The sequence below is a fragment of the Oncorhynchus mykiss genome, chromosome 17, assembly GCF_057628025.1.
Source record: "Oncorhynchus mykiss isolate SJ-2025 chromosome 17, ASM5762802v1, whole genome shotgun sequence".
NCBI classification, from domain to species: Eukaryota; Metazoa; Chordata; class Actinopteri; order Salmoniformes; family Salmonidae; genus Oncorhynchus; species Oncorhynchus mykiss.
Genome location: NC_143038.1, coordinates 40,795,104 through 40,809,962, shown reverse-complemented (window position 1 = coordinate 40,809,962; position 14,859 = coordinate 40,795,104). Strand labels below are relative to the sequence as shown.

Genomic DNA, 14,859 nt, shown 5'->3' with positions numbered 1-14,859 from the left:
GACAGGCCTGTAAGGCCTTTGGTGAGACAGTAAAGCTCAGGCTGGACAGCAGCACTCACAGCATTCTCAGGGTGGAAGATGTAGGAGGCGGGGGAGTTGTCCAGGATAAGGGTCTTGTTGAGCTGGCGGCCCAGGCGGCTCAGGTCCTTGACGTAGCAGCCCTGATGGAACACACAGGACTCCCGAAAGAGACGCGTCCGGAACACACCACACTGATCTAGAAGGTCGGTCACTGGGTCTGCATACTACAGGAGAGACGGTAGGAGATGGAGAGAAAAAGATAGAAACAGAAAGGTAGCGAGGGCCAGGAAGGGAGTAGGACAGAGAGTAGGATGTATGGGGAGTGGTATGTTGGGTGGTACAGACGAATTGAAGGGATACTTCGGGATTTTGGCAATGAGGCCATTTATCTACTTCCCCAGAGTTGGATGAACTCGTGGATACCATTTTTATGTCTCTGCGGCAGTTTGAAGTTAATTGCTAACTAGCACAAGCGCAATTTCTAACTAGCATTGGCTAGCAACATTACCTCTAACTTCCTTCATACTGGACAGAGACATAAAAATGGTATCCACAAGTTCATCCAACTCTTGGGAAGTAGATAAAGGGCCTCATTGCCAAAAACCCGAAGTATCCCTTTAACAATGCTGGAATTGCTACGTTTTCAAGAGGCATATCTCATCGCCACCAGGTGGAGCAAATGGTATAAGTACCAGTTAATTTTCCAAAACAGTAAAAGCAATGTTACCTTTGCAAGACTTGCAGTGAAGAGAACACACTCAAACAGCTCTCCCATCCTTTGGAGGAACTCGTCGACATGTGGCCTCTTCAGGACGAAAACCTGGGACACATCACAGCACGGTTATAAGCATCTGGCTAGGAGAATCAAGTACAGCTATCCAGCAGCGACCATCTATGAACACTAGTCTATGGACTAACTAACTGACTGGAGCAACTTCACACAACTCCAGTCCATAAGGACCACAGTATCTATTGATCTGCAATCTGATCAAAGTTATTCACTGGCTACAGAGTTGACTCACCTGGCTTAATAAGCTTAATGTGTTGGCAAATTGAAAAGGCAACAGTGAAAAGAAAACAGAGGCTAGTAAGCACAAGTGGATCCATCTTTCATCCATTCAACAACCTGGTTCAACATTTCAGAAAATAAAAGAAAGCCAACATATAAAACAAAACTGAACAGGAAGGTTAAAAAAGGGTTAAACATTTACTGAATACAATGGAGGCCTGCCTCCCTGTTTGGTCTGCCTGCTTTTTCCTACTCATTCCGTCTGTGGGTCAGGGAATGCGTCCAAGCGTCTGTCGGTGTGGTCGTTCCAGAGGGTGTGTTGGAAGTTGGCAGCCGCCTCCTGAAACAAGTAATCGAGAATAGGCCGTGCTGGCGGGAACCAGCCTATCCTGGATTACTTGAATCAGGCCGAAGCCAGAGAGCTTTGGCTAGTGTCCCACGGCGAGGAGGCCATTATGGGGTGAGGGAGCCCTCGCTGACCCCTGGCTTAACTGTACTATACAGCTTTAACATTTTTACAATTGATACATATGTAGCTATGACTTCTACAATAACTACGAAGTAAATCCATCTTGATCATGGAAAATAACATATTTATACAACAAATGTTCCTTTTGATTTCAAATTTGAATTAATGTATTAATGTTAAATGTGTTCAATTTCCGAAGCATTTGTATTTCTCTAATGGGCTGCAATAGCTAAACATAAACACAGGGAGGCTGATTATTTGAATTTGTCTGATGGAGCACATACAGTACATACACACAATACATGTGTGTTGATCTGAATGCCATAGTCATTGTAAATTACCTGGTGTGTTGTTCCTTCAATCTCCACAGGTACAATGAAGTCAGCATTACTGATGGGCTACAGGATCAGAAAAGGACAACCATTCACCATCATCAGTTTTCAAATCCAATAAAACCAGTTGCAGTGACACTCAAAAGACAAAAGTATACATTAACCACAAAGATTAGATATTCTGTAATCTCCCGTGAGCAGATTCTGCGTGTAGACCGAGAGAATCTGCCAGGACTATATGAGATGCGTGAGATCTGAGCAGATTCCCCTTGAGTGCTTTGTGTGTGCGCCCACACCGCCCGGGAGAGGAGGGGCTTTGACTGAGAGTTTCCTTTTGTGAGGGTGGAAACTTCATTTTTGTCAGAACTCTTAATTTCTAACAAGTAAAACACAAAAGTTAAATTACACAGCCGACCAACTAACACTAGATTTTAATTCCCAGCTAACAGAGATGATAGTCTTATAAAACACATTTAAAATCATAGTCAAGTTTTAAATGAGGAAAAAAACAAACCACTCCTACCCACCAAAAGCAGTTGAAATCATGCCCTATCAAGAGAAACATGTAAACTAAGGGGGATATGTACAACAGTGGTCTGTTTGCCAGTGACCAATGTTTTGTTGATGAATATGTTTACAGCATCATCATCTCCTCTTTCACTCTCCTAGCCAGTGTAATGAGCTACCTGATCCAGCTAACAGCTGTCCATTACTACATATGACACACAGACTAATAGGGGGATCTACAAGTGAGACGACCACAAACAAGAGGACTAAATCAAATGATTACATTTTAGTCATTTAGCAGACACTCTTATACAGAGCAACTTACAGTAGTGAGTAGGGATGCACGATATATTGGTGAACATATCGGAATTCCTAACCTAGCCCATAGAATGTCTGCTGTGCGGATCGAGCAGTCAACAAATCGAGCAGTCATTTGAAAGAGTAAGAACATTTCAGCAAGACAACTCAAAGGTGAAATGCATTAAAGCCAAGATAATGGATTTCATTGCCCTTGACAATCAACCGTTCTCTGTCGAGGGTGATGTTGGCTTTCGCCGACTGGTCGAGCACAGGTACACACTACCAAGTGTGCTATTTTTTAGATGTTGCCCTACCGGAGTTACACAGTAATAGCGTCACTATTAGCTTCACGACATACACACTATGGAACGCCGTTTGGGTCTTTGCGTGTCAAAAAAGATAGTAGCACTGTCTAAGCTGTACAAAAAAAGTCTACAAACAAGCAAACAAGAACACGAACGATGTCTACAAACAAGGACACGAACGATGTGTTTACAATACTGAGTTGGTAATAAAGCATAATTTGTTCCAAAGCAACTTATAGGGTGGCTAGCTTTAGCTTGGTACCTAGCTAGCACCAATACAACCAGCCTGAAAACAATGACCAGCAGAAACTGCAGTCATTTTTATTATTCTTAGCAATGATTTAAGAAACCTTATGAGTAAGTTTTAGCAAGGTTGCCACTTATTGTTCGCCTATTGAAATGGAACTTCAGTTCATGAAAATGATCGCTAGCCAGCTACTGAACCTCTCTGCGCACCGAACCCGTTAGCGGGATTAAATTCAACAACATACAGTGATCGCTACATAAATAGTCATATTAAACATTAATGAAAACACAAGTGTCTCACATGTTTCGAAAGACTAGAATCTTGCTAATCCAACTGCGTTGTCAGATTAAAAAAAAGGATTTACTGCGAAAGAATACGATGCGATTATCTGAGGATAGAGCCCCATAAAAAAAAAACTATTTCAACCAGCACAGGCGTAACAAAATCACAAATTGCAATAAAATAAATTGTTTACCTTTGACGATCTTCCTGTTTGCAATCCCAATGCTCATTGTTACACAATGAATGGTCTTTTGTTTGATAAAATCCATTTTTATAGCCTAACACAAAACATTTTGTGAACCGCTTGTGTTGTGAATTCCGTCCCATTCAATTTGACGACGACACATTCGATGTAAATACACACACTAAACGTGACTTTTCCAGTCATGTTTGGTTTCATTGCAATCAACTGGTTTGTTTGTAACACAACCAAACTTGATAGGTCCTTTCGCTGGACGTATTGACTGAAAGAAACCGATTTGAAGACAACAAGTAATGACATCATTGTGCACCAATGATATGACTGCTGTTTCGTTGATTGACTGTATTTTAACCCAATGACCACAGATCGTCTTGAAATCTAGCTGGGTAGATAGCAAATGAGCTGAGGTAAACGGCAATATGTAATGGTTATGTGTTGGAAGACCAACCCATGTAGTAAACTCCGGCGTAAAGAGGGTCATTCGCCATTGAAGATTCATACTGGAAGGACGCACAGCACTTTTTTGGTAAAGCGCATCTTCAGCTTTTTATATATCAATCAGTATGGCGACTAAGTCAGGGAAAGCTAAATCTAAGTCTAGATATACAGATGTACACACCATTTTAGAAGAAATTGATCAGGAAAGTGAGACAGAGACTGTTGGAGGACGATTCATAGCTTTGATTCCCAAATGGAGGAATATTCTTTGAAACGGCGAGGACATCGTTTTGGACTGGTAAGTTCTCATGCTAATGTCGTTGTTCGAAATTAATAATATAAAATGTGATTTTTTAAAACTTTAGTAGCAATATATAAAAATGTAATGAAATGTGTAAAGTACACGTTGGCTATACATTGTGGGTGGGGGTATGTTTGTATGTATGTTTATGACCCATAGCCTATGTTTGTGTGTGTATATATACATATTGTGGATTAGAGGGAGCATGGCCGAGATGCGTGTCTGCCGCTCCACCCCACCCCCACATGAAATAGCCTATTTGAGGCTGTTGAGGGGAGGGCAGGCCCACAACAATGGCCAAAGTGAAATGGAGACAGTAGATACAGCTGGTCTGTTGTAATATAATAAAGACAGTAGATCTAGCTGAAATGTCATAATGTAAAATAGACAGTAGATCTTACAGGTCTATAATAATATATTCAACCTTATGTTCCCTGTAATAAATAAATAAATAAATAAATAAATATATATATATATATATATATATTTTTTTTTATTATACCTGTTGATACAGGGCTCATATGTGAAACTATTCTAACTGAACATTTTATTTCACAGTGACACTGACTCCGAATGGGAGCCCCCAGTGCCAAGGTGTCCATCCCCCACTGAAGCTGGTTCATCCAGCTCCTGCCACAAGTGGTGTTCATCTGCCCAAATTTATTTCTGCAGGCATGGATGTGCCTCAGGGCCAAAAGGGCACAGCATGGAGGCGTCGCTGTGTTCTTTGCAAAATGAAGTCCCCCATCACCTGCACCACATGCTTGGTGACCCTCTGCTTTACAGCAGAAAGAGACTGCTATGGCACCTGGCATCAGCAGCACAATATTGTGTAGAGGACTGAGGGTCTTCCAAATATTGAAAGTGTTATTTTGTAAATTTATATATTTTTTCCCCATTTTTTGGGGGGGCGGGTGTGTGTTAGAATACCATTTTGGTATTTGGTATATAGTTATTCCTTTCAAAATGTATAACTTCACCAATTTGGCCACTTGGGTACATTTGGGCTACTTGTGTTGGACACCTGGGTGACTTCATGATAAATGTCATGTAGCACACTCATTTTGGAAGTTATCATTCTGAAACTTTGCAAAAGTACTGTTGCCCTCTTATGTTTTTCACTGAAATTGTCCCCATCATCCTATCTGAATGTTTGTTTTGTCTTGTTCATTTTAAAGATGATGATACAACAATAAAAAATAAAAAACATGTTTTTTTCATTGTATTATCTAAACCAGATCTATTGTGTTATATTCTCCTACATTCAACTCACATTTACACAAACTTCAGAGTGTTTTCTTTCAAATGAAACCAATAATATGCATATCCTTGGTTCTGGGCCTGAGCTACAGGCAGTTAGATTTGGGTATGTCTTCAGGCGGAAATTGAAAAAAGTAGGGGGGTAGCTGTAAGAGTTTTAAGAACAAATCATTTTTTACAATGACGGACCGGACTAAACAGTTATGGATGCAAGGACTTAACATGTGATGCAGCCTAGGGACTGTAGTGACGCCTCTTGCACTGAGATGCAGTGCCTTAGACCACTGCGTCCATGTGTGTGTTAACTATTTAACTGTACTAGAATGCTTAAAAGGCTGCTAAAAGTTTAAATATCGGTTATCTGCATTGTTTTTTTGGCAAGGAAAATATTGGATACCGGTATCGGCCAAAAATGTCATATCGGTGCATCACTAGCAGTGAGAACACACATTTTTGTACAGGCCCCCCGTGGGAATCAAACACACAACCCCGGCGTTGCAAGCGCAATGCTCTATCAACTGAGCCACGAGATTACAACCTGTTGTTGCAAACAAGTGAAGTAAGAGTTACAGTTGAAGTTGGAAGTTTACATACACCTTAGCCAAATACATTAAAACTCAGTTTTTCACAATTCTTGACATTTAATCCTAGTAAAAAGTCAATGTCTTAGGTCAGTTATGATCATCACTTTATTTTAAGAATGTGAAATGTCAGAATAATAGTAGAGAGAATTATTTAAGCTTTTATTCCGTTCATCACATTCCCTGTGGGTCAGAGGTTTACATACACTCAATTAGTATTTGGTAGCACTGCCTTTCAATTGTTTAACTTGGGTCAAACGTTTTGGGTAGCCTTCCACAAGCTTCCCACAATAAGTTGGGTGAATTTTGGCCCATTCCTACTTACAGAGCTGGTGTAACTTAGTCAGGTTTGTTGGCCTCCTTGCTCGCACACGTTTTTTCAGTTCTGCCCACACATTTTCAATAGGATTGAGGTCAGGGCTTTGTGATGGCCACTCTAAAACCTTTACTTTGTTGTCCTTAATACATTTTGCCACAGCTTTGGAAGTATTCTTGGGGTCATTGTCCATTTGGAAGACCCATTTGCGACCAAGCTTTAACTTCCTGACTGATGTCTTGAGATGTTGCTTCAATATATCCACATAATTTTCCTACCTCATGATACCATCTATTTTGTGATATGCACCAGTCCCTCCTGCAGCAAAGCACCCCACAAAATGATGCTGCCACCCCCATGCTTCACGGTTGGGATGGTGTTCTTCGGCTTGCAAGCATCTCCCTTTTCCCTCCAAACATAACGATGGTCACTATGGCTAAACAGTTCTATTTTTATTTCATCAGACCAGAGGACATTTCTCCAAAAAGTACGATCTTTGTCCCCATGTGCAGTTGCAAACCGTAGTCTGGCTTTTTTATGGCAGTTTTGGAGCAGTAGCTTCTTCCTTTCTGAGCGGCCTTTCAGGTTATGTCGATGTAGGACTTGTTTTACTGTGGATATAGATACTTCTGTATCGGTTTCCTCCAGAATCTTCACAAGGTCCTTTGCTGTTGTTCTGGGATTGATTTGCACAGATGAACGTGGTACCTTCAGGCATTTGGAAATTGCTCCCAAGGATGAACCAGACTTGTGGACGTCTACAATTTTTTTTCTGAGGTCTTGGCTGATTTATTTTGATTTTCCCATGATGTCAAGCAGAGGCACTGAGTTTGAAGGTAGGCCTTGAAATACATCCACAGGTACACCTCCAATTGACTCAAACAATGTCAATTAGCCTATCAGAAGCTTCTAAAGCCATAACATCATTTTCTGGAATTTTCCAAGCTGTTTAAAAGGCAGTCAGTTTAGTGTATGTACATTTCTTACCCACTGGAATTATGATACAGTGAATTATAAGTGAAATAATCTGTCTGTAAACAATCATTGGAAAAATTACTTCTGTCATGCACAAAGTAGATATCCTAACCGACTTGCCAAAACTATAGTTTGCTTTCAAGTAATTTGTGGAGTGGTTGAAAAACGAGTTTTAATGACTCCAACCTAAGTGTATGTAAACTTCCGACTTCAACTGTATATACTGCATGATCATCTGCCCTGGCTTGCACAGGATCAAAACAACATCTCTCGGAATTCTTCATATGTGGTGAGATAATAGGTCAAGGTTTTCCATAAGCACCATTTCTTATTAAGTGTGTGTGTGTGTGTGTGTTACCTTGAATGAGCTGTGCACCAGCGTTTCGTCCAGGTCAATGACCACACAGATCTTGCCCTCATCCTCAGGGGTTACCTCTGGCAGTAGACTGGTCTCTGGGACCTGAAAGGGGCAGGACAGGGAGAAGGGTAGGGAGAGGAGTAGGAGGGTAGAGGTGGGGAGGTCAAAAAGGAACCACATTACCCAGCCTGCACCACTACATGTTGCACTCATCCTACTCTCTTTTTCACATTACAGTGCACCAGCCTTGTAAGAATCGCATTGGCTATAAAAATCACATAAGTCACAGTAAGTAAGTGGCCATTGTTGATTACAGTTTAGAAATACTTCCGTCCCACCGTTTAAAACTACTGTAAGTGGTTAATTCTTATATCTAGGATTCTTATATTCAGAGTGCACTGTAGTAACATGTTTGGCCACCAGGTTACACTTTTCAATGTGTTGAACCTTTTCTTGCCCAGGGACCCTCTCCCAGGCAAACCGGGACACCATCATACGTTAGCAAAACAGTTTTTCTTGTCTTATCAGGTGAATGGCAAGGAAAAGTAATTAACATTTTAAAATGAATAGACTGGGAATAGTTTTTCATTATTTTGATCTCCCCACATTATAATTGGAAGAGGAAGTAGAAACTCTAACATAGCCTATTAGCTAGAAGGGCAACTCCAAAAACATTTTCACTAAAAGCAGCTGTTTAGCTGGTAAAACAAAGGTAAGCAATGTGTTGGCAAAGCTTACCAGCTGTGTGCTGCACTGGTAGCCTATTCACGGGTGCTTTTTCAAAGCCTAGGGCAGATACTCCTGTGAGTGTAATTGGCTTCAATGAGTGTAACATGCTCAATATTAGGAGTTGAGAAATAATGTGGGCATTATTAGAAAGATGATATTATCCTCTATTCTACTCTGTAATTAAACATGTGTTTATTCTGTTAGCAATATTCATAAAAACATTGAAATAACAATAATAAAATAAATACAAATCTCAGACCCTCTGCAGTACCTGAATACCCATCACACCCCACACTTGACGACAGATTCCAGAGGGAATCCATCATCTAATAACCTGGGACTCTGGTACAATTCTATACAGGAATCACGTTCAATGTGAGTTTCAGAAAAATAACCTATGGCCAATCTACAATCAAAATTGAAGACACGTATCCTATTGCACAGTACACTGTCCTGCAAAACTGAATTAATTTCCTTTTCCATCCCAAATACAATAGCATTTAACAGCTGTGTATAACATGTCTGACGATAATGGATCAAAATAACGAACAAAAAATGTCATAACAAACATTTGCCTGAGCATCATCCCCAATTTGACAGTTTAATTTAACCCCATTCAGTATAGTTCTAACTTCCACAAAAACCACAGTGATATTGTCCTTTACGTACTTGGAACTGGTAGCGAAGGTTTTGAAGTAGATCAAGCTAATCAGAGAGATGAAAGACCATTAACTAGGTTCTAGAGTCTCCCACTCATCCACCCCAAACCCACCAACAGGGCTCAACAAACATCTATTCTAGGCCTATATCCATGACAGTTCTTAACTGTGCCTAGCAGAAAACAAACCAGCATTAGGCTACATATCAGCAACAAAGTATTTTATTGGCTTGAGGACAGGCCTAATACAGCCTAGCGTTGGGAGAAAAGTAGCTTAATTTCTGCAACCAAAATATTTTCCTCTTTGGTCTAAATGTGCTGCTGCCTACAAGTAGCCTGCCTATATATTCTAAACCTATCCACGCTCTCTCTCTAAACACTTTTAACAGAAGAACAGTGAGGTCCACACGGTCGTGTTAATCTATGTTATAAAGTCAAACATAACAGATGTGGTTTTTTTTACTGACTAATGTGTTTGGTAAACAGTTGAAGCATCATCAGTCGAAGAGGGTGCTTAGTTAGCACAGGGGAGAGTTTAAGGTGTTGGCCTTAGTTAACACAGGGGAGAGTTTAAGTGGTTAGCCTTAGTTAGCACAGGGGAGAGTTTAAGTGGTTAGCCTTAGCTAGCACAGGGGAGAGTTTAAGTGGTTAGCCTTAGTTAGCACAAGGGAGAGTTTAAGGTGTTAGCCTTAGTTAGCACAGGGGAGAGTTTAAACGGTTAGCCTTTGTCTGAACAGCTCATATTTAAAAAGCCCATTGTCCAACATGTTAACTAAACCAGTGTCATCAATATATAGGGTGTCCACCCACTATGCCCAGAGTGGGTGAAAACACACGTGAGAGGAAATTTCACTTCCTTATGTTATAAAATACATTTAACACGACAAATATGATTATTCATGTTCTGAATCGTTCAGTGGAGTATTTATCGAACATTTAATTAACAGGATCCAAAAAGTCAGGTTTCGTAACCTATGACATCCGATAATAAGCACCGAGGTCCTTTAGTGGATTTTACATGTTGTGATGGTAGTCTTCCTGTTGTTTTCGTGGGTTGCAAAAATCTAAATAAGTATGGCACGGGATGAATTAAATGTAAAAGGTTTTGAAAATAAAAAGCTTCCAGTAAGCTCAGTGCTCGGTTGAAAACACTACATGTCTCAAATGGATCTCTCTTACCTCTAAATTGTTTCATATCCTGCAGAGTCGAGATGAAAGATGACGAGTTCAATCATTCTCGCACCGCATCCAGCCTAGCTGACATGATGCTGTGCAATTTTCCTTACTTCTGACCACTCTTTCTTTGGCCTCCATTTATTTGTCCATCTTACAAGGGCAAAAACTAACTTTAGAACCGATTATGATGGAGACATGAGGTTTGGACCATTGGTTTTCTTAGAGGATTATCTATACAATTAACATTTTACCCATGGTCAAAATCTGCGTTTTGTTTGGACACCCTACAATATAAATAAATAAATACAGGGGGAAGATCTGGGAAGCGTGGTAGTTTCAACTGTGGCATTTGAATAATTTAATTATATTTATCTACACCCTATTATCTTGGCCCAATTAAATCCTGAAGACTTAAGTGAACTGGGGATTGACTGTTTGTGAGCAGTCTAACATCTGAACATGGTGTGGGGACATGAGTCATTAAGCTAAAAAGAACTGTAATTCAAAGTTACAGATATTAATCTGCAGGGTAATGATATGGGATGCGTCCCGAATGGCCCCCTATTCCCTAAAAAGTGCCTTAATTTTGACCAGAGCTCTGTGGACCCTGGTAAAAAGTAGTGCACTACACAGAAAACAGGGTGCCATTTGGGATGTAGTTATGCTTACCCACTGACCCAAATACAAGTGTTGTACTGTATGGATCCACTATAGTTGGTAAATTACATTAATAGAGCCATAGTGATTCATATTAGGCCACATTAGCCATTTAATATAGTAATTACATGGTTTATCTAGAGTACTGAACAGTGTGAAAACAGCCAGAATAATACTGAATCTGAGGAAATAAGATTGTACAGCATGAAGACCAATTTATCTGTCAGGGAGAAGTTATAAAATCTCCATCTAGGCTTTATTCTCCATTCACTCCGATTTATCTAACATGACATTTCATTGAATTTGCCACTTTTTAAGACCAATTCTGATGTACATTGCATCACTACTTGCCATAGCCTCTTGGACAGAAGTTGGTGGGGGGGGGGGGGGGGGGGGGGGGGCTGTTTGTGTTACCTTGGCGATCGTCCCATTGTCCTCAGGAGGAAGTAAGGTATCCTGGGCAGGGGGTGGAGGCTGAGAGACATCCTGTGCTCGGAGGCAACAGAAGAGCGCTTTGAAGATATTTCGGCTCCGAGGCTTCTTTGGGGAAGATTTGTTCACCTGGCCTAGGGAGAGAAGGAACAAAAACAATATCAACAAATATGTAAATAAACTCACAGCAGGTGAAACCCATATGGGTATACCCACACCTAGAATATAAGTTACTGAGTGTTTTAATATGGGATAAAGAGAAGACACAAAAATTAAATCCCTTACCCCCCTTACCCCTAAACAGACTTCGCCGGGACTACTTTCATTTGCAATCATGAGTCAATCTCAATCACTAACTAACACCCATAACAAGTAGACCTACAATAACTGACACCCTAATTGGTACCAAACATTTATGATGTCACCCTCTCTGATAACCATTATAAACTGGGTGGTTCGAGCCCTGAATGCTGATTGGCTGACAGCCATGGTATATCATACTGTATACCATGGGTATGACAAAATATGTATTTTTACTGCTCTAATTACACTGATAACCAGTTTATAATAGCAATAAGGCCCCTCTACTGTTTGTGGTATATTGCCAATATACCACAGCTAAGGGCTGTATACAGGCACTCCGTGTTGCGTTGTGCATAAAAAACAGCCATTAGCCATGGTATATTGGCCATATATCACACTCCCTCGGGCCTTATCGCTTAGGTATAACCTTAAGGCCGGTTTTCCAGACACCAATTAAGCCTAGTCCTGGAGTAACGGAGATTGGGCTTGTTTTTTATTCCAGGACTAGGCTTCATCTCCGACGGCCATTATATGCCTTCCATATCGCTCTCTAGAGGAGAATCCTGTTGTCACTAGAATATATCATTCAGGCCTCCCTGCCTAGTCTTTACCAGGGCTGACAGATCAGAGCAGGCAGGAAACTGATCCTGCTCTCTGTGTGGGTCTATTTCTGCATGAGCTCAGTTCACAGGGTCAGAGGGAGTCGGCTCCATTTACACACTCAGGCATCTGGGAGGCACGAGAGGAGGAAGTATAAAAAGCCACTGACTGACTGACTGGTCTGAGTCCCAAAAAGCACCCTATTCCCTATGTAGTGGACTATGAGCCTTGGTCAAAAGTAGGGTCAGGACGCTACCAGTATCTCAACACTTGTTAGTATCATGCAAGAAAACAAAACACGAAGCGCATTTAACTTTAGGAAAACAGCACTAATGTTGGAAAGAAACATGTTGTAGGGTTGAATATTTTCCAGTTATTTTACAAAATGTTCCATCCCGAGGATAAATAACTTTACTCCTGGGTAACCCAGTATTTCCGACCAAAACCAGAAGTGTCATTCTAAAGCATATAAATATGTCTGGATTTGATTACAAATTTTGTAGGAATGAAAATTCAAGCCTGATGCACACTGAACCATACAGTAAAGATATTTTACTAGCTTAAGACATTTCATGAGCCCGAGCCCAAAAGGATTGTGCTGTGATTCAGCACATGGATAGCACATTACACACTACAGAAAACCATAAAAGCCCATAGATAAATGGAACAAGCTCCAGTAGGCTAATATTTTTGAGTGTGGACTGTATTAGGCCTACTGTACTGTATTAAAGTAGAATTACGCATCTCGATCAAACCATGAAGATGGAAACGAACATGCAATACTGGTGCAGGACATGCGTCTGACAACGTTACAATTATAAGCTAGTAAATTTGATTTTAATTTAGAAATGTACATTTAGTAGGCTGACGCATATATATATATTATAATATTTCCCCTAATGATGTGCGTATTACTCTCTCTCTATTGTTGCTTCCTCCTTCCTCACTTTCAACAGTTACAGTGCATTCGGAAAGTATTCAGACCCGTTTACTGTTTCCACACTTTGTTAAAGTTAGAGCCTTATTCTAAAATGGATAAAAAAATAATTATCTACACACAATACCCCATAATAACAAAGCGAAAACAAGTTCAGAAATATTTGCAAATATATTCAAAAACAGAAATATCTTATTTAGATTAAGTATTCAGACCCTTTACCATGAGACTCAAAATTGAGCTCAGGTACATCCTGTTTCCATTGATCATCCTTGAGATGTTTCTACAACGTGATTGCTGCTCCCCAGATTACAGCTCCACTAAAACACACATTTAATTGGTCACTGGAAAAGGGGACGTTTGCAAATGTATGGAAGCATGCTAAACTGGGTCCTATCCCGAAAGACAGCAAAGAACCCATTACTCCTGCCAATAGTCAACCAATTAGTCTACTCCATTCATTCAGTAAGATATTGGAGGGTATTGTGAGTAGACAAATATGGGAGTACATGGAAAAGAATGATCTGATTACAGTCAATCAGCAAGCTTATCGCAAAACCCATTCCACTACTACTGCATTGGTTGACATGACTGACCAGTGGCTCAATGCTATGGATAATGGCAGGTTTGTGGGTGTACTATTTTTAGATTTTAGAGTAGCGTTTGATTTAGTGGCTCATTAGATAATTTACAAAATTATTGCATTATGGTTTTAAGAAGGCAGCATTGAATTGGGTACAGTCATATCTAACTGATCGGAAACAGTCCACCTATATCAATGGTTATTTTTCTTCCCCTCATGCTTTAAAACTGTGGAATACTGCAGGGCAGCTGCCTTGGGCCACTTCTTTACTTAATATATACCAATGACCTTCCTTATGTCTTATCTGAAACTCAAACTACTATATTTTCAGATGATACTATAATTGATACAGTAAGACATCGGTTCAACAGGTACAGCAAGCTCTACAAGTAGATCAGGGAAATATCAGGGAGTGGGTTTGCTGTTACAAACTTGTTTTGAACACCAAGAAAACCAAGGTTATGTTGGTCTGTTCCACCAGGAAAAGGCCAACACAGCATGGGATTAAATTAAGTATGGGGGAGCACAAATTGAGGAAGTGGCAGAAATCAAACTACTAGGAATGCAGCTAGACAACTGCTTATCTAGGTAGTCTCAAATAACTATATAAACAAAAACTGCATGCATGATCAGAAGGATAGCTAAATATTTACAGAGAAAGATTCTTAAGCAAATAACCCAAGCATTAATTGAGAGTCAGGTGAAGTACTGTTCTGTGGTCTGGGGAAATGCATCAGCAAGTGAAATTAGGAGGCTGCAGATTGTACAGAACAAAGCAGCAACAATTGTTTTAAGGTGGAGATATGGATCTTCTGTTGTAGTCATGTTTAATGCTCTTGGTTGGTCATCAATCAACAAGATAATTGAAAAAACGGTCAAAG

The 14,859-nt window shown here is 40.2% G+C and overlaps 1 protein-coding gene across 1 annotated transcript in view; it reads right to left on the bottom strand.

Moving 5' to 3' along the window:
• The window catches only part of LOC110494189 (carboxy-terminal domain RNA polymerase II polypeptide A small phosphatase 2), a 36,021-nt gene that overhangs the window by 4,309 nt on the left and 16,853 nt on the right, over window positions 1-14,859 (bottom strand). Inside the window, exons 2-6 of the mRNA XM_021569015.3 lie at window positions 11,538-11,689; window positions 7,904-8,005; window positions 1,841-1,897; window positions 749-841; window positions 60-245 (exon numbers count right to left, since the gene is read on the bottom strand). Coding sequence (XP_021424690.2) covers window positions 60-245; window positions 749-841; window positions 1,841-1,897; window positions 7,904-8,005; window positions 11,538-11,689 — 590 coding nt within the window. The remainder of the gene's footprint in view (window positions 1-59; window positions 246-748; window positions 842-1,840; window positions 1,898-7,903; window positions 8,006-11,537; window positions 11,690-14,859) is intronic.